We start from the raw sequence: 20,584 nt of genomic DNA, 5'->3' as shown, positions 1-20,584 counted from the left end.
ACTAAGGAGGACACAAATAACATGCCAGAAATGTTGGAGAACACAGGGTTTAGTGAGAGGGAGGAACTGAAAGAAATCAGTATTAGTAGGGAAATGGTGTTGGAGAAATTGATGGGATTGAAGGCCAATAAATCTCCAGGGCCTGATAATCTACATCCCAGAATACTTAAGGAAGTGGTCCTAGAAATATTGGATGCATTGGTGGTCATCTTCCAAGATTCAGAGTCCATTATTAAGGATGAGATTTCAGAATACTTGGAAGTGCATGGTAAAATAGGGCAAAGTCAGCATGGTTTCATCAAGGGGAGGTCATGTTAGACAAATCTGTTAGAATTCTTTGAGGAGGTAACGAGCAGGTTAGACAAAGGAGAGCCAATGGATGTTATCTACTTGGACTTCCAGAAGGCCTTTGACAAGGTGCCGCACAGGAGGCTGCTCAGTAAGATAAGAGCCCATGGTGTTAGAGGCAAGGTATTAGCATGGATAGAAGATTGGCTGTCTGGCAGGAGGCAGAGAGTGGGGATGGCGGCCGGTGACTAGTGGAGTTCCGCAGGGGTCAGTGTTGGGACCACAGCTTTTCACTTTATACATTAATGATCTAGATGAAGGAATTGAGGGCATCCTGGCTAAGTTTGCAGATGATACAAAGATAGGTGGAGGGACAGGTAGTATTGAGGAGGCGGGGAGGCTGCAGAAGGATTTGGACAGGTTAGGAGAATGGGCAAAGAAGTGGCAGATGGAATACAACGTGGGGAAGTGTGAGGTCATGCACTTTGGTAGGAAGAAGAGACATGGACTATTTTCTAAATGGGGACAGAATTCAGAAATCTGGAGTGCAAAGGGACTTGGGAGTACTAGTCCAGGATTGTCTTAAGGTTAACTTGCAGGTTGAGTCGGTAGTTAGGAAGGCAAATGCAATGTTGGCATTTATTTCGAGAGGACTAGAATATAAAAGCAGGGATGTGCTGCTGAGGCTTTATAAGGCTCTGGTCAGACCACATTTAGAATACTGTGAGCAATTTTGGGCCCCGTATCTCAGGAAGGATGTGCTGGCCCTGGAGAGGGTCCAGAGGAGGTTCACGAGAATGATCCCAGGAATGAAAGGCTTAATATATGAGGAACGTTTGAGGACTCTGGAGTTTAGAAGGATGAGGGGGGATCTGATTGAAACTTACAGAATACTGAAAGGCCTGGATAGATTGGACGTGGGGAAGATGTTTCCATTAGTAGGAGAGACTAGGACCTGAGGGCACAGCTTCAGAGTAAAGGGAAGACCTTTTAGAACAGAGATGAGGAGAAACTTCTTTAGCCAGAGAGTGGTGAATCTATGGAATTCATTGCCACAGCAGGCTGTGGAGGCCAGGTCATTGAGTGTATTTAAGACCGAGATAGATAGGTTCTTAATTGGTAAGGGGATCAAAGGTTACGGGGAGAAGGCGGGAGAATGGGGTTGAGAAACTTATCAGCCATGATCGAATGGTGGAGCAGACTCGATGGGCCGAATGCCTAATTTCTGCTCCTATGTCTTATGATCTTATTCTATAGACTCTGAAACAGTTCCTACAGATTGGAGGATGGCTAATGTAACCCCACTATTTAAAAAGGCAGGTAGAGCGAAAACAGGGAATTATAGACCAGTCAGCCTGACGTCGGTAGTGGGGAAAATTCTCGAGTCCATTATAAAAGATTTAATAGCTGAGCACTTGCAAAACAGTGGCAGAATTGGACAGAGCCAGCATGGATTTACGAAAGGGAAATCGTGCTTGACAAATCTACTGGAATTTTTCGAGAATGTAACTAGTAGAGTTGATGAGGGGAACCAGTGGACGTGGTTTATTTGGACTTTCAGAAGGCTTTCGACAAGGCTTTCCCACATAAGAGATTAGTGTGTAAAATTAAAGCGCATGGGTTTGGGGGTAGTGTATTGAGATGGATAGAAAACTGGTTGGCAGACAGGAAACAAAGAGTAGGAATAAACTTTCTTTTCCAAATGGCAGGCAGTGACTAGTGGGGTACCGCAGCGATCTGTGCTGGGACCCCAGCTATTCACAATATATATTAATGATTTAGATGAGGGAACTAAATGTAATATCTCCAAATTTGCAGATGACACAAAGCTGGGTGGGATGGTGAGCTGTGCGGAGGATGCAGAGATGCTTCAGTGGGATTTGGACAAGCTGAGTGAGTGGGCAAATGCATGGCAGATGCAGTATAATGTGGATAAATGTGAGGTTATCCACTTTGGTAGCAAAAACAGGAAGGCAGATTATTATCTGAATAGCTACAAATTGAGAGGGGGGAATGTGCAACGAGACCTGGGTGTCCTCGTACACAGTTGCTGAAGGTAAGCATGCAGGTCCAGCAGGTGGTAAAGAAGGCAAATGGCATGTTGGCCTTCATAGCCAGAGGATTCGAGTACAAGAGCAGGGATGTCTTGCTGCAATTATACAGGGCCTTGGTGAGACCACACCTGGAATATTGTGTGTAGTTTTGGTCTCCTTATCTGAGGAAGGATGTTCTTGCTATAGAGGGAGTGCAGCGAAGGTTTACCAGACTGATTCCTGGGATGGCGGGACTGACGTATGAGGAGATATTGAGTCGGTTAGGATTATATTCGCTGGAGTTCAGAAGAATGAGGGGGATCTCATTGAAACCAATAAAATTCTAACAGGGCTAGACAGGGTAGATGCAGGAAGGATGTTCCCGATGGTGGGGTAGTCCAGAACCAGGGGTCAAAGTCTGACATTATATGGGGTAGACCATTTAGGACTGAGATGAGGAGAAATTTCTTCACCCAGAGAGTGGTGAGCCTTTGGAATTCGCTACCACAGAAAGTAGTTGAAGCCAAAACATTGTATGTTTTCAAGAAGGAGTTAGATATAGCTCTTGGGGCGAAAGGGATCAATGGATATGGGGAGAAAGCGGGAGCAGGCTATTGAGTTGGATGATCAGCCATGATCATAATGAATGGCAGAACAGGCTTGAAGGGCCAAATGGCCTACTCCTGCTCCTATTTTCCATGTTTCTATGTGTGGGCTACAGAATGAAATATTTTCCATTTCACATCCTCAGCACCAATGGTCAGTTACACTTTGGTCAGGTGTAGGTTCATGGTGGCCCTATTTATTTGGACCAGTGTGAAATTTCTAATCCCTCTATCAACCTTCTTTGTGTGTGAGGCTGCTAGTGAATCTAAATAATGGACAGTGTTTTATTCATATCAAAAGAGAACTAGGTTAAGGTGGTTTCAAACTTATTTAACTTGGGATCTTTGCAGCACTTTCTTTCTATTGGTAGTGGGTGGCATCAATCCCAAGCCTGGACAATGCTATTACTTGCTGCACCACTCAGTCATTTGCATTTTTAATGACAATTCTCATTGCATATTGTAATTGTTTTAAGTGGTGTGTCTGTACTACCTCAGATTGTAGTGTTAAGTGTACATCTGAAACAATCTCAAACTGTTAGCTTTAGGATATAACTCTCTTTATTTACAAAGCAATGACAATAAATAGCATTGGACTATTTTATACTGTTGTGTTTGATCTAGGAACTGTGGAGATAGTTATGTATCTACAAAACCCAAAATTATCATTCACAAATTAGTTAATGATGACACCACGCATTGAATAGATGGAATGGCAGCAGTGAGAAATGGTACATTTGTCCATTTGTGAAGCTGACCACAGCCCATTGGGATATTGTCAGTTTTGAGATGTCTGAATAGGCTCAGTTGTGGAGATAATCATTGTAACTTGCTGCCAAAAATGACCAATCCTGTATACATCACAATGGTTGAAGGTTTCTCAGGGGTTTACTGAGACTAAGCCACAGGCCTTGGAACAAGTCCTGTATTGGGTGACCTTTGATGAGACTTTCAGTAAGACGTCCTTTCAAACACAAAAAGAAATCATTCAATTGGTCGGCTTTAGTTGAGTAACATTCAGAATGGTGGGTGGAGTTCACTGATCACTCCTGTCTGAGCAGCTGATCACAAATGGAAACATTCTTGGCCCCTTGTGACTATCATCAGCTGTTCCTGTTACTTTGGGACATGCAAACAGTGGACCCGGATTCAAGGCCTGACCGACAGTCATTTTTGTTTTGTTACTCAGCCAAGCAAAACACTTTAGTTGGTTCTGATGCAGACAAGCCTTGTGAAGGTTTGGTTTCACCATTTCTGCTAGCTTGCACATTCCACTGACTGTTGACACAGCTTTGGATGCTATGAGATGTAAGAACACCTAAAAATATATTCCATTGCTGGATTGAGCTTAGGGAATTGGTTAATAAAGGCCAGTGTGATGTTGTACCATGAAATGGTTTTGGATCTCTATAGCCTACAGGATTCCCATTACAATGGAATTGTACCCCCTCTGCAATAGCTAATGTCAGTTGGCAGGCGCTGTAGGGCTATTGCTCTTTGGACTAGTATACCAGCACTGCAATTTTTTTGTTGCTCCACCTTGATTCGTGAAGATATGCAACTTTTGAAGGAACCTTAGCTCAAAAAGACTTGTTGTTGAACCTCTGAGTGTTGGTGAGGACATCCTTCAGTCCGACAATCCAGTTTTCTGACAAGCTGCCTCAGTTTGTTGGTGAAGTTCTTGTGCATGTAAGTGTAGAGCAGCGGTATAACAAAGCTACATGAATAAGCTAGCAGCTTCGATAAGCCCTTAACAAAATAGTAAATTTGATACTGTGTTATCAAGTCTGATCCTTTAGGGTTAAACGTGATGTGAACTAACAGTGTCATGTAATAAGGGGTCCACAGTATAAACTGAGTACAGACTGTGGCCACCAGCAACTTGTGCGTAGAAGGATCCAGCCTCGAAGAATCTTGATCAAGAGGGGTGGACTGGTTCCGTATTCGGAGAATCAGGATTAAGGCATAGAGCACTGCGATAGCAGGCACAAAGAAGCCAATAAAAACCATGATGGTATCTGCCACCTCTTTATTCTGTATTTTTGAGCACTCAATTATCTTGGGAACGTGGCTGCACACGTAGAGTAGAAGAGATGAAAAGCTGGTAAGTACAGCCCCTCCCCAGATGAACCCGCAGACGTGCTTGGTGTTATAGACACTGGACATGTAAGTTCTTGGCAAAGCTTGTTCAATGTAGTAGTCCAAGCTGAGCAAAGTGGTTGAGTACATGGTCACCAGAGCCGAGATGTTAAACAATATGAGCAAGGTGATGTAGACTTCCCTGTTGAAGCTCCACACAGCCCACTGTGGATTGTCTGGGCCCAGCAGCTGTATCAGGGCCACGAGACTGAGGATGAGGCCTGCGATTGCTATGTTGACAAAGTAAACGTCGGGCATGGTCATTGCTGGCTTGTTGTAGAGGTTGACAAGGACTAGCAGGGAGTTGTAGCAGATACTGAAAGGGAAGCAGATAATGAGGTAAACGATGGAGAGGATGGAAAAGACCAGTTCAAGGTCGTAGCAGAACTGATGGTCCACACCGTCCACTGTTCCATTAGAACCTACACAACTCCACATAGTGACTTCACTTGGCCTCTTTCAGCAGATTGCTAGCTTGGCTGTGGAAACAAAAAATGAATTACAGTTAGAAATGGAATCTATCTTTTGGGGTGAGGGGAGCTTTGTAAAATAATAAGAATTCTAAGTTTTAACTAGGTGCATCAATTCGAAGTGGACAAAGTCAATGTGGTGGATTGGTGGTATTGTATGAATCTTGGAGAGATACTGGGATAAATCTTCTGATTTCCCTCAGAGTGAGTTACCAGTCTTGGCTAGGTCATGTGAACAGGTACTAGGTGAAGAACATTGAATATGTCAAAAACCCACTGAGGCCTGACATTTATCATGAGGAATGGATCCATATTCCACTCCCACTAATCATTTGTGCTTTTGCAGAATTCTTGTAAAGCAAATAGCCCTTTGACATTATCAAATACACTGTAAATGTAGCTACTTTTCAACTTTTTTTTAAACATTCAGAAACATACAGTTCATATTCTGCATCCATTATTTGACAATGAACAGAAGGGGGAACGAGTCACCTTTTTTCAGCATGTTCTCTGCTAGCATTTGTTCAGATTCTTTATTTTGAGGATGTGTGTCGACATTCAGACTCCCACTTCCACCCCTACCATATTCTACCCTTTCTGGAAATTGTTGGTTTTGGATCAATGGTTCCCCAAACTCTTTACCACTGGGGTTTTCTTCACCTCATGTCTGGATCTGTTGCAGTCTAACTGATAGAGATTGACTGCTATGATTAATAAGTGGCTCCATTATCATTGTATCATGCACCTGCAAGGGTGGTAAAAGGTGAGCAAGATGGAAATTGCCTTTTTTGTCTTGGAATTCCTCAGTGATAAATAGAAATATATTCCTCCACTGTGAAAATATGACATGGCTGTAAACTGCATGCTTTCTGGTTAACATGAAAATTGCTTTTCTGTCATTTTGTATTATCATATTTGTGATTTCATACACTAATTTATCTCTTCATATAACAGTTCCTATAATGGGGTATCCACGAAGTGATCCAAGAATGTTTATATGTTTCATGCAAATACCCTAGCAGTCACTTGCTAACTTTCCAAAGACTAATGCAACAATTCATGAACATAAATGAGTTAAAATGTCCTCTTCTGCTTGTTTTCAATTTTTTCTTACTTCCTCTTTCTGTCTCATTCTTCTCTCTCTCTCTCTTAGGCCACCTTTTTTTCTCTCTCCCATTTCTGTCTTTAATTTGACCCTCGCCCTATTTTTTTCTCTGTCAGTCGCTCTGCTGCTTTCATTATCCTTTCCTGTCATTGTTCAGGCAGATGAGCCATTGGGCGTGATGTTCCCAGATGCAACATGCTGCTCTAATTGAATCAACATTCCAGGAGTTTGCAACGGAAATGTTCGGAGCCATCAATTGTAGCTGTCCCATTAATGTCATTTACCATCAAAACTGCCATTGCAACAACTTCTGACCTGTAGTATTTTTACCTTAATGCATCAGAAATAGTAAGGATAAAACCAGCAAAACATTTTACTCACTTGTAGAGCACCTAGCCAATCCAACACATTATGACATAGTCCTATCCATAATTTGATTCCTAATTAGATGAGGCATAACTGATGCTAAGGTGTATTGGCTGATGTGCAGTATTTGAAAATGTTTTAATTTACTACCACAATACAGTCCAGTACTATTGTCATTAGTTTAAGAGAGGAACTCATACGTGAGATGGAAGCAGTGACTCAATTTGATTATGCATTTCACTAACGCTGGGTCCTCAGCATTGTTGGGCAGGTCTGCTATTGCTATACTACAAACAAAGTTTCTCTCTCCTTTCTCTCTTTCTCCCATCAATATTCCCCAATTAAGAGGACAGCTCACAGATTTTCAGCTCCATGGTAGCACTCCTGTCTCTAATTTAGAAGGTTGTAGGTTCATGTCCCACTCCAGATTGGAGAACAAAATCTGGGTTGACACTCAGTTGGAAGTGTCTTTCAGATCAAACATTAAACTGAGGCTCTGTCTGCCATTTGAGGTGGATGTAAAAGATCCCATGGCACTATTGGAAGAAGAGCAGGTGAGTTCTCCCTGGTGCCCTGGTCAACATTTATTCCTCACCCTCACTAAAACAGCATATCTGGTCATTGTCACATTGCTGTTTGTCGGAGCTCGCTGTGCGCAAATTGGTGACTGTATTTTCTACATCACAACAGTGACGAAACTTCAAAAAGTACTTAATTGGCTGTACAACACTTGGGAATGTCCTGAGGTTGTGAAAGGCGCTATGTGAATGTAGGTCTTGCATTAGAAGGTGTGGGAAAATAACCTGGGTACTACTTTATCCTTTTTTTCTGCATCTCTGTTTGTCAACATCCACCTCCCCATCCCGTAACCCCCACCACCAACATTAATTGGGAAAATGGCATCTGGAGAATCTGCATCTTAATTTACAGGGGTCAGATAGGAATAAAGTCTGGAAAACTTTAATTCAGATTAATTGCATTGGTAGAATTTATAATGAGGCTAATGGGCTTGCCTGAGTCCATTCTCGTGGTAGCACTCAATGCTACAACACAATGACTCTTATCCCACTCCTACAGACTCTGCCCAAAACACATCAGCAGTCTCATGACCTCATGTTGATAAAACCAACCAGAAATGTAGCAACTGGTCACTTGAAAGAGGACCATGTGACTTTTAATCTTTTGCTGCAACGAATTTTCAGGCACTCCTACAGTCAGATTTCACTATCTACTGTATGCAACAAATTAATCCAAACAGATCCATATGAACATGCCAGAATTAAATCAGAAATTGGAAACATTTCATTTGTGCTATCAAAAGTTAAATTGGTGCAGCAGATCACATTCTGTCACATGGTTCTTGTGCAACAAAGTGAATTTACCAACCTCTTCAGTCGCTAATATAGCAGAGGGGCACAAATTAAACCTTTGAACAACAACAACAACCTGCATTTATATAGTGCCTTTACCATAGCAAAGTATCCCAAGGTGCTCCACAAGTGCCTTCTCAGAAAAAAAACTGACACCGAATCACAAGGAGATATTAAGACAGATATGAGGGGAAAAAAAAACATTTGTTGGGTTATGGGGTAAGAGCAGGGTAATGGGATTAATCGGACAGCTCTTTCAAAGGGCCGGTGCAGTCTCAGTGGGCCAAATGGCCTCCTCCTGTGCTTTGTAATTCTAGATCACTAGATATGCTCGACTGTTACAAATTGCCTGACTGTGTTTTTGAAGTTTTGTATCACAGCTTTGCTCAATTGATAGCAGCGTTGCTTTAAGATTGGAAGGTTCAAAGCCTATACCGGGACTTGGTGCAGTAGAGAGGGAGTGCTGCATTCATGGAGGCATTGTTTTGGCTAGATCATCGGTTCATAATGTCCAAATTCGATGTTTTATCGAATTTCTAGCAATGTTAAATGAACTGTGGTGACTGCCTGCTGGTAAGGTATTCCTTAGACCAATCCTCCAAAGGGAAACAGAGTGGACTGGGAGCAGCTACTTTTCGGTAAATCTGCGTCAGAGCAGTTGGACTCATTCAAGAAGGAAATAGGGAGAGTACAGGGCCAACATATTCCAGTAAAGATAAAGGGTGGGACCAACAAATCCAGGGAACCCTGGATGTCGAGGGATATACAGGATTCGAGAGGACTGGAGGACAGCCAATGTGGTACCATTATTCAAGAAGGGAGGAAGGAATAAACCAGGGAACTACAGGCCAGTCAGTCTAACCTCAGTGGTGGGGAAACTATTGGAAGCAATTCTGATGGACAGAATTAATCTACACTTGGCGAGGCAGGGATTAATCAAGGACAGTCAGCATGGTTTTGTTAAGTGGAGGTCATGCCTGACCAATCTGATTGAATTTTTCGAAGAGGTGACCAGGTGTGTAGATGAGGGCAATGCATCTGACGTAGTCTGCTTGGACTTCAGCAAGGCTTTTGATGAGGTCCCGCATGGGAGACTGATAACGAAGGTAAGAGCCCAAGGGATCCAAGGCAATTTGGCAAATTGGATCCAGGATTGGCTGAGTGGCAGGAAGCAGAGGGTGATGGTCAAGGGGTGTTTTTGTGGCTGGATGCCTGTGTTCAGTGGGGTTCCCCAGGGATCGTTGTTGTATCCCTTGCTGTTTGTGGTATATATAAACGATTTAGACTTGAATATAGGAGGGCTGATCAGTAAGTTCGCGGATGACACGAAAATTGGTGGGATGGTAAATATTGAGGAGGATAGCCTTAGATTACAGGAGGACATAGACGGGCTGGCCAGATGGAATTTAATCCGGATATGTGTGAGGTGATGCACTTGGGCAGGACAAACAAGGCACGGGAATACACGATGAATGGTAGGACCCTGGGAAGTACTGAGGATCAGAGGGACCTCGGTGTGCATATCCACTGGTCCCTTAAGGTAGCGGGACAGGTAGATAAGGTGGTTAAGAAGGCATATGGGATACTTGCCTTTATTAGCCGAGGCATAGAATATAAGAGCAGGGAGGTTATGCTGGAACTGCATAAAACGCTGGTTAGGCCACAGCTAGAGTATTGTATGCAGTGCTGGAATCCGCATTATAGGAAGGATGTGATTGCACTAGAGAGAGTGCAGAGGAGATTTACCAGGATGTTGCCTGGGCTGGAGAGTTTTAGGTATGAAGAGAGATTAGATAGACTGGGGTTATTTTCCCTGGAGCAGAGGAGATTGAGGGGGGGACATGATTGAGGTATATAAAATTATGGGGGGTGTAGATAGGTTAGACAGGAAGGAACTTTTCCCCTTGGTGGAGGGATCAATAACCAGGGGCCATGGATTTAAGGTAAGGGGCGGAAGGTTTAGAGGGGATGTGAGGAAGAATTTTTTCATCCAGAGGGTGGTGGGAATCTGGAACTCACTGCCTGAAAGGGTGGCAGAGGCCTAGTGCTGGAAAATGGGACTAGAATAGTTAGGTATTTGTTTGACCGGCGCAGACTCGATGGACCAAAGGGCCTTTTTCTGTGCTGTAGACCTCTATGACTCTATGACTCATTCCCACTGATAACTGCTTGTCGGCTTTATTGCCCTGCATCAAAATCAAAATAGTTTGATGCCTTTAACAAATGTCGTTTAGGACACAACTGGTCATATTATCCACTATACTATCATAGTATCCATATTATAATCATATTAGTAGATGCCTCTAACTTTTTGTGAAAGTGCATTGTTTGGACAAGTCACGTTTTATTAATCAAGATGATACATTCTGTCGTTTTGTATTGGTTTGACTTTGAAAAGGGAAGTAGAAGCTGATAAACCAGCTGTGTGCCTAATGTTCTTTAATTTCTTCCTCGTTGTACCATTTCACAGGCTGGAAGCTGGAAATGACTCTTTTTGGAGCTTATTGCTGACGTAGAGCTTTTCATCGGGAATGAATGGTCTAGAGTTCATCAGGGAATGAGTTACAAGACTCATTCTCTGCTTGTTGTACATTGCTTCCATGTCTCAATAAAAAATGAATTGGTATCTTTGGGCCTGACTTGTATTGTTTGCCAGTGTATTAATTTTGGAGAGTCCGGGCAGCACATGCCATTTCCAGTGTATTTATAAACAGTAAAAGGGTTTTATTGTTGAGTCTAGGTACACTGCCCCATGGACATGATTTGCATGCGGTCACATTTCAGTTCATAGAATGTGAGGTCTTGCCTATGCAAACAGCCTTTTGTGGTGAGCATGAACTTAAAAGAAGTGTTGGGAGAGGGTTCAAATTGTTATAACATAAACCGAGATACTGTCTGCTTGTTTCAGTGGTTCTGTCGGATATTAAAAATCCCCATGGGGCTATTTAAATAAAATTAAGGTATTCTCTGACCATCGTGACCACTGTTGCTCCCTTAGTCAACATTTCTAAAAGCAGTCATCTCATTGCTGTGCTGAAGGACACCAATATCCACTTGCATTTTAGAAGAAATTCATTGTGTGAAATGCTTCAAGATGTTTTGATGTGATAAGGCATCATAAAGGTGCACATTGCTTAGATTGCTGCCAGGTGTCCATTCCATTCTATTCATTCATTGCAATGATTACACTGTGGGAGTCGGATAGCATAGTGTTTGTGGGACTGGACTAGCAAACCAGAAGAAGCGAGTTCAAATCCCACCACGGCAAGCTATGAATTGAAGTAAATTACGGGCTAGCATGAGAAGAGAATGTGCAAGAAAGCTACTGGATTGTCATAAAAATCCAGCTGCTTTGCTAATGTCCTTTGAGAAAGCTATCCCAGTTGCCAAATGGAGACAGTTGTGCTTGAAAAAGGGTGTCCTTAGTGGTCAGGATAATGTCAGAGGCCCATTGCAGAACCCTAAGATTTTACGTTTTGGTGTGAGGCTGTTGTTGTTTGTTGTTGACATTGTGAGATGCCCAGCTGCTATGGAGTGCTATGTGAAGCCTGTTTGGGAAGGAAGAGGTTTGCCCTGAGTTGTTGTTATGTCCCTCTAGTTTCACAGAGGCACTGGAGGAGGTCCACGACCTGGCCACCACCTACTATAAGAATACTGGAAAGCAGATGGAGAAAGGAGGAAGAGGCAAAATATAGCTATCTAACTAACAAAAAGAATATAAAATATGTATAAGTGTAAAAGAAAGATTGTCCATACATGACTTTTATGCAAGGAGTTTAGATATTTGAGATAATTGAAATGAAGGCATTTGATTGACTGGTCAGAGAGCATGTATTCCTGGTAGTTGCCTATTTGAGATGATAAAGCAGCATTACATGAATTGTTAAAGGGCTCAGGTCACATGGAAGGCTGAACTGAGAATTTTCAGTTGTACTGTTGGTACTCAAGATCAATTGAAATGTATTCAGCCTGTTAGAGGTTGCCATTTCTACTTTCGTAATTTCTTGTGAAATTCATAAGATTCATTTTTGTCTTTACAAGAACGCCCACTTCAGTTAACACGAGTCTCTGACCACGGATCTCACTTACGTAAATTTGAATCACGCAACAAAATAACAAATTGCTTCCCACAAGATGTTGATAGACTTTTAATAAAAGCTTGATTGCTCCTACAAGACAGGCAGATATATCAATCAAGGCAATTGCTGCTTAAGTATTCATTTATTTTTTAAAAAAGACAACTTTGTTGACTGTAAGAGCTCGAGGGTCTCAATAACAACTTGCATTTATATAGCACCTTTTAATGTAGTAAATCACTCCAAAGCACTTCACAGGAGTGTTACCTGGCAACATTTGACACTGGGCACTTGAAGATGTTAGGGCAGGTGTTTGTTAAAGAGGTAGGTTTCAAGGAGTGCCTTAAAGAAAGAAAGAGAGGTGAAGAGATGTAGGGAGGGAAAATATTGATGTGCACAGATTGCCCTCACTGTCAGTCTCAGTCTCTCCTCTTGACTTGTTAAGGTGGTGACCTGCTGGAGTGCTGGACCAAGCAGCCTTTCAGTCCCTCACCCAAGCAAGTACTTCCCTCAAGGGAACTTTGAATGTGAGTGCTGATGGCCCATTCTGACTGTCTTTATCCTTAGGATTCCAGTTCACTGACTCCCTTTTAGCAGTGGAGCCTTTAATCAGTTTGTAAATGAAGTGATGCAGCAATATGGTGCATAATTGTAGTCAACCCAGACCTAACTTGTTTTTTGATCTTTAGGTGACATTTCTTAAAATTCAATCCCTGAACAAATATTCTCTCCTCAGCACTATTGTTAACCACTTGGTGCAGCAAAGTTTTTAAGCAGAACAGTGTTTTGTGACCTAAACAAAACTTTGGTATGTGACATATTTAAAATGGCACAAAAGATAAATCCAATGGCTAAACAAGAAGTATTATGTTGTGGTGGTGAGAGAATGTGGAAGGATCGGCAAGTAATAGTGTGATGGTGAACATAAAGTGTCACTTGTGCACACACACTCTCAGAACTGTAGAATGCTATTTAATGCCTGGAGGAGGCTCGTATTTTTAGATTAGTTGAAAACATGTTAAATGAAGCCAAGATAGCTGTTTTCCCGATAGCAAATAATACAAGAAATGTGCACAATTGTTCAGTGCTGATCAGGCGCCACATACAATAAAGACTTCATTTCAATTTCCTGCCTGCTGTCGCTCTGATTTAATTTTGAAGTCAATACTTGTTGGTACATCCGTACATTACCACAATAGTTTAACCAGTTAGTTTGTTATTTGCAAATCAGAAATTCGTTTAACTTGTTTCAATGGTCACTGGGCACCAGTGAATGTTATCATTTGTAATAAATTACTGGTCAAATTAATAAATTGAACCTGTTACGATGTAGGAAAGCAGAAATAGCCACAGGAAATCTTAACCTCCCAGTCCTGCTGTATTGTAGTTTAAACAAATGCTTCCACTCCAGGTCTAAGCTACCAGCAAATGTAACAGAATGTGGCAAATGTTTATTACCTGTCCAAAAGATGCATCCAGTTTGATCATTTTAATCCGTCAAAATCTCCAACATGTGTCTCCTCTGTCTGTGCTAAGGGTGCCATTGCCTTAAATGCATTGCCATCGACCTTTACTTCTCAATGGTTAACATAGACGACAGTGAACCTGACACTGAACGGAAGCGAGTTGCACTGAAAGCCTTTTTCCTGTCAGTGTTGGTTTTCCATTCTTCACTCTTGTTATCAGCTGGCACAGCATGGTGCGATGCACTTGAGGCTGTGTTTGTGTGTGTGTGTATGTGTGTGTGTTTTTTTCCTCTGTTAATGAGTCATAAATATTTTAAGGTTGGCTTGGCAGATTACACACAAACCCTTCCCTCTTTGTGTCAATTATACACAAAACAGTTGAAGGAAATGATTCTGGGATTGAAGTGTACTTTGACTCCATTGGTTCAAAAAGCTGAATTTTCAACAGGAGAAGTTAACTCTTTTGGTGCTGAATGCCTTAGGGCTTTTAAATTAGGCTCACGTTCAAAAAAATAAGCTTGTGTGAATGCCAAATACAGATTTATAAAGTTAGAATTTGGTGTACATTTCTTTTCTATCCCTCGCCGTGAGACTCATTACCACCTTCTCAAGGGCAATTAGGGTTGGGCAATAAATGCTGGCCTAGCTAGCGACACCCACGTCCCATGAATTAATTTTTAAAAATCCTGTGCCATATTAAGACCACCTAATTTCAACTCCGTAACATCGCCTGACTCCACCCCTTCCTCAGCTCATCTGCTGAAACCCTCATCCATATCTTTGTTTCCTCTAGACTTTGTTATTTCGATGCTTTCCTGGCTGACCTCTCAAATTTGACCCTGCTTAAACTTGAGGTCAACAAAAATTCTGTTTCCTATGTCCTCACTCACACCAAGTCCCATTCACCCATCACCCCATGCCCGGTGACCTATCATGACTCCCAGTTAAGCAATGGCTCAATTTCAAAATTTTCATCCTTATTTACAAATTGCTGCATGGCCTCATCCCTCCCTATCTTTGTAATATCCTCCAGTCCTTCGATCTCTGAGATATCTGCACTCCTCCAATTCTGGCTTCTTGAGCATCCCCGATTTTAGTCACTCCACCATCGGTGGCCATGCCTCCAGCTGCCTAGGCCCTAAGCTGTGGAATTCCCTTCCTAAATCTCTCTGCCTCTCAAACATTGTTCCCGCTGTTAAGATGCTGCTTAAAATCTATCTCTTTGACCCTGCTTTTGCCCTAATATTGCCTTATGTGGCTTGGTGTCAGATTTTGCTTTATAATGCTCCTGTGAAGGTCCTTGTAAAGTTTTATTACATTAATGGCGCCACATAAATATAAGTTAAAAGCAAAATACTGCGGATGCTGGAAATCTAGAACAAAAACAAAAATACCTGGAAAAATTCAGCAGGTCTGACAGCATCTGCGGAGAGGGATATAGTTGACGTTTCGAGTCCGTATGACCCTTCATCAGAACTAAGACATATAGAAATGAGATGAAATATAAGCTGGTAGGAGGGGGTGGGACAGGAGAGCTTGATAGAAGGCCAGTGATAGGTGGAGGCCAAGAAGAGACTGCCAAAGATGTCATAGACAAAAGGGCAAAGGGGTGTTGATGGTGGTGATATTATCTAAAAGATGTGCTAATGGGACATTAAGGGAAGCAAGCTAATGGCAGATGGCCCTAGTGCCGGTGGGGTGGGGGGAAGGGATCGAAATGGGCTAAAAGGTGGAGATGAAACAATAGATTGAAATAAATTTAAAAATAGGAGGGCAAGGAAAAAAATAGTGTAAAAAAAAAATAAATTAATGGAAAAAGGGTAGGGACGGAGGAGAGAGTTCATGATCTGAAATTGTTGAACTCAATATTAAGTCCGGAAGGCTGCAAAGTGCCTAGTCGGAAGATGAGGTGCTGTTCCTCCAGTTTGTGTTGAGCTTCACTGGAACATTGCAGCAGGCCAAGGACGGACATGTGGGCATGAGAGCAGGGTGGTGTGTTGAAATGGCAAGTGACAGGGAGGTCTGGGTCATGCTTGCAGACAGACCGAAGGTGTTCTGCAAAGCGGTCACCCAGTCTGAGTTTGGTCTCTCCAGTGTAGAGGAGACCGCATTGGGAGCAACGAATGCAGTAGACTAAATTGAGGGAGGTGCAAGTGAAGTGCTGCTTCACTTTAAAGGAGTGTTTGGGCCCTTTTACGGTGAGGAGGGGGGAAGTAAAGGGGCAAGTGTTGCACCTTCTGCGGTTGCATGGGAAGGTGCACTGGGAGGGGGTTGAGGTATAAGGGTTGATGGAGGAGTGGACCAGGATGTCCCGGAGGGAATAATCCCTGCGGAAAGCCGCCGATGGGGGCGGTGAAGGGAAGATGTGTTTGGTGGTGGCATCATGCTGGAGTTGGCGGAAATGGCGGAGGATGTTCCTTTGAATGCGGAGGCTGGTGGGGTGATAAGTGAGGACAAGGGGGACCCTATCATGGTTCTGGGAGGGAGAGGAAGGTGGGAGGGCAGATGCGTGGGAGATGGGCCGGATACAGTTGAGGGCCCTGTCAACCACCATGGGTGGAAAACCTCGGTTAAGGAAGAAGGAAGGCATGTCAGAGGAACTGTTTTGGAAAGTGGCATCATCAGAACAGATGCGACGGAGGCGAAGGAACTGAGAGAATGGGATAGAGTTCTTACAGGAAGCAGGGTGTGAGGAGCTGTAGTCGAGGTAGCTGTGGGAGTCGGTAGGCTTGTAATGGATATTGGTGGACAGTCTATCATCAGAAATTGAGACAGAGAGGTCAAGGAAGGGAAGTGTCAGAGATGGACCACGTGAAAATGATGGAGGGATGGAAATTGGAAGCAAAATTAATAAATTTTTCCAGATCCAGACGAGAGCATGAAGCGGTACCGAAGCAGTCATCGATGTACCGGAGAAAGAGTTGTGGGAGGGGGCCGGAGTAGGACTGGAAAGTTCCACATACCCCATAAAGAGACAGGCATAACTGGGGCCCACGCGGGTACCCATAGCCACACCTTTTATTTGGAGGAAGTGAGACAAGTTATACAAACGAGTTAACAAATATAAGTTGTTGTTTTTCCTCCATTTTTCCTGCCCAGGCCGGGATTACTGGAACAGACCAACTATCATTCAGCTAAATGACACACAGTATGACTCACTTAACCCACAGAACCAAATTGAAAGCGCAGAGTTTTTAAATATTAATATGCCATCATTTTTTATGAAACATATCAACTATACATGTGCAAGTGTACTTGTGAAGTTTTGTTCTAACACTCTGAGGCTACACTGACAAGAGCTAATAATAGAGTTCAAAGACTTTCTTTTGTAATTCTGTCCAATTCTAGCCTCTTACATTCTGATTTTAATTGCCCTACCAGTGGCTGTGGTTCTAAGTTCTGAAATTCTCTCCTTAAACCTCTGCCCCTCTCTACATTTCTCTCCTTTAAAACCTACCTCTTTGACCAAGCTTTTGATCATCAGCCCTAATTCTCCCAGACTGATAGAATTATAGAATGGTTACATCGGCCCGTTGAGTCAGTGCCATCTCTCTGCAAGAGCAAATCAGCTAGTCCTACTCTCCGCCTATTGGATTGTCAAGGTATTGTAACACTAGCATTGAAATGCCAATTGTAGTTTTTTTTAGTAAAAATTCTTTCTCCTTCCTGGTTTTGTTGTGCCATCTGTTGATCCATTGGGACAGATGACCTAATTCAAAGGCTTCTGACAATGACATTCTATCCAGCCAACTCCTGGAAAGTACACAAGGAGGGTCTAAGGTTACTTATAGTGTGCTTGAGCTTGATCTTATGATACTGTCTTTCATCATTTGATGCATATCATCAGGTGAGCAAAATGATTCATACAAATAAAAATCCCTGTTATGCTTTTTACACTTATTGCTTTCAGAGCTTAGTCCACGTCACAATAGCTGAACTGCACTTATCTAAAACAAAAATATCTGGAAAAACTCAGCAGGTCTGACAGCATCTGTGGAGAGGAATACAGTTAACGTTTCGAGTCCGTATGACTCTTCATCAGAACTAAGGAAAAATAGAAAAGAGGTGAAATATAAGCTGGTTTAAGGGGGGGGTGGTGGGACAGGTAGAGCTGGATAGAGGGCCAGTGATAGGTAGAGATTGCCAAAAGATATCATAGACAAAAGGACAAAGGGGTGTTGGCGGTGGTGATATTAGCTAAGAAATGTACTAATGGTGACATTAAGGGTAGAAAGCAGGACGAGCAAGGGACAGATAACCCTAGTGGGGGAGGGGTGGGGGGAAAGGATCGAAATAGGCTAAAAGGTAGAGATAAAACAATGGATGGAAATACATTTAAAAATAAAGGAAAAGAAAAATATGTATAAATTATTGGAAAAAGGGGTATCGGAAGGGGGGTGGAGATGGAGGAGAGAGTTCATGATCTAAAGTTGTTGAACTCAATATTAAGTCCAGAAGGCTGTAAACTACCTAGTTGTAAGATGAGGTGCTGTTTCTCCAGTTTGCGTTGAGCTTCACTTATCTAATGTCCTTTCACCACTTCTCCTTTGTCCACCCTGGTAGATTAAGAGGGAGAAAGTATAGCCCACTTAGAAGAAACGGTCAGTACGGTAGACCAGTAGGAACTTTGCACTTGTCACATTATTACGATTGCCTTTTTTTGTGCTGCTTATGAATGATTGTCCAGTTTTTTTATGATGTGCAGGGCGTTAGCGGCTGGTGATTACTGTGCCTGAGCGAATTAATACCAGCCATTCAACTTAAAAGCTATTTACCCCAGTTATAGAATATTCTAGTTTTAGCCCCAAGCTCCATTAGTTCAAGTAAACTATTAAGAATTTTCTGAATATAATTCATATTCTGACCTTGTTTACCTGGATGGAATTTTCTCTGGCCTACTCGAGACTAATATAGATTAGAAGGAAAAAAAGACTTGCATTTCTCTCACACCTTTCATCACATCAGGACCTTCTAAGGCATTTTGCAGCTAATGAAATACTTCTAAAATGTAGTCACTGCTAGTAGTTTAGGAAATTTGTACACAGCAAGCTCCCACAAATAGCAATGTGATCATGTGACTAGGTAATGTAGTTTAGTGATATTGGTTGAGGGATAAATATTGGGTAGGGCATCATGGAGAACTTTCCTGGCTTCCTTTGAATAGTGCAGTGGGATCTTTTACACACGCCTGGGAGCATGGACAGGGCCTGGGTTTAACACCTCATCTGAAAGACGGCACCTCTGACAGTCAGCACTCCCTCTGTGCTGCACCGGGGTGTCCGCAGAGATTACACGTTCAAGTCTCTGATCCCACAACCATCTGGCTCAGAGATGAGAGTGCTACCGCTGAGCCATGGCTGACACCTGTAGGGAAATGGACAGGAAAGGAGATGATAAAAGCAAAATACTGCAGATGCTGGAAATCTAGAACAAAAACAAAAATACCTGGAAAAACTCAGCAGGCCTGACAGCATCTGCGGAGAGGGATACAGTTGATGTTTCGAGTCCGTATGACCCTTCATTAATTCTGATGAAGGGTCATACGGACTCGAAACGTGAACTGTATCCCTCTCCGCAGGAAAGAAGATGAATTACTTGAGGTGTTGAGATAGAGACCCTGTGATGTGAACCAGTAGCTCCACAGTTAAAACAAACTCTCACTCTGTTCTCTGAGAGCGAGTTTATTATAATTTGCAGCCTTCCTGAACAGAATCCATAGCATTACACTTTTGTAACTCGCATCTAGAGTGTACATTCCATGGAAAACATGATTGATCCATTGCTACGTACTTTGTTTGAGTTGCTTTGATTCCCTTTCCCTCCTGCGTCTATAAAGATATGGATTTACATTATTTTAATCAGCATTAGTCTTGTCAGAGGCTCCTCACACCATACACAATCCATGCCGAGAGGGTTACAACTCTCCTGTTCCCAGGCCTCTACCAGCTGTGACCAGCTCCAAGAATGATCCTGTGTTGACTCTAGTTGGCAAGGACTTGAATCCCACCAGCTGTATGCCACAATGACTTGGCCCTTTCTATCAAATTATTTTTGAATCAATTTGTAAGAAAGTATGTTATTTTTCATACTGTATTAAACCAGATTTTTATTTTAGTGGTCTTGCAATCTGCCTTGTTCTAACAAATTAATCAGCCTTGTTTACTGCAATGGAGTTGCAGTTAGTCCTTGCTATAATGAACTTTGCCTTGTTCAGTACAATGGGTTTACAATTTCTGTCACCAAGCATCTCTCTTCATTTAAATCAGTTTGCAATTTGACTTGACTATTTTTCCCCTGATAAGATATCTGCTGCAAATGTCGCGACCTTAACCAGTGTGGAAAATGAAAACGATAAAGTCGAAATTTAGTCTTTTAGGTTATTCCATTTATGAGACTATGAGTGAGCAAAGTTCATCAAGTGAATAGTGACCAGATGCTAAACAGCCATTTATTTCCTGTCTGCTGATCTGGCTTTCCTTAGGTTGACACCTGCAGCTAAATATCTATATTACGGTCATTGAGTAGAATGGTGCATTTTTTTCCAGGAATTAACACTATCTAATACAAACACAACACTCATTAAACTGTTTAGTTTGTTTATGCAACTGTAGTATTTTTTCAACTCTTTGCACTTTTTAGAGTGTGGGCGTGTGAAAAAAAATGCAC

The 20,584-nt window shown here is 42.3% G+C and overlaps 2 protein-coding genes across 5 annotated transcripts in view; one reads left to right on the top strand and one right to left on the bottom strand.

Moving 5' to 3' along the window:
* The window catches only part of chlsn (cholesin), a 352,627-nt gene that overhangs the window by 223,705 nt on the left and 108,338 nt on the right, over positions 1-20,584 (top strand). The gene's annotated exons all lie outside the window — the stretch shown is intronic.
* gpr146 (G protein-coupled receptor 146) overlaps positions 3,470-20,584 on the bottom strand; it is a 90,345-nt gene continuing 73,230 nt past the window's right edge. For 2 of the 4 annotated variants that reach the window (XM_078558579.1, XM_078558581.1), the window contains one exon: positions 3,470-5,544. In XM_078558579.1, the coding sequence (XP_078414705.1) occupies positions 4,502-5,503 (1,002 nt within the window). In that variant the 5' untranslated portion in view covers positions 5,504-5,544 and the 3' untranslated portion in view covers positions 3,470-4,501. Of the gene's footprint in view, positions 5,545-6,649; positions 7,755-13,910; positions 14,188-20,584 lie in introns of those variants that run through there. The other 2 variants (XM_078558580.1, XM_078558582.1) reach the window with 2 other exon arrangements.

This window comes from Cetorhinus maximus, chromosome 15 (assembly GCF_964194155.1).
Source record: "Cetorhinus maximus chromosome 15, sCetMax3.hap1.1, whole genome shotgun sequence".
In the NCBI taxonomy this organism is placed as follows: domain Eukaryota; kingdom Metazoa; phylum Chordata; class Chondrichthyes; order Lamniformes; family Cetorhinidae; genus Cetorhinus; species Cetorhinus maximus.
Note: the sequence above shows the minus strand (reverse complement) of the source record. Positions and strands in the feature narration are given on the sequence as shown.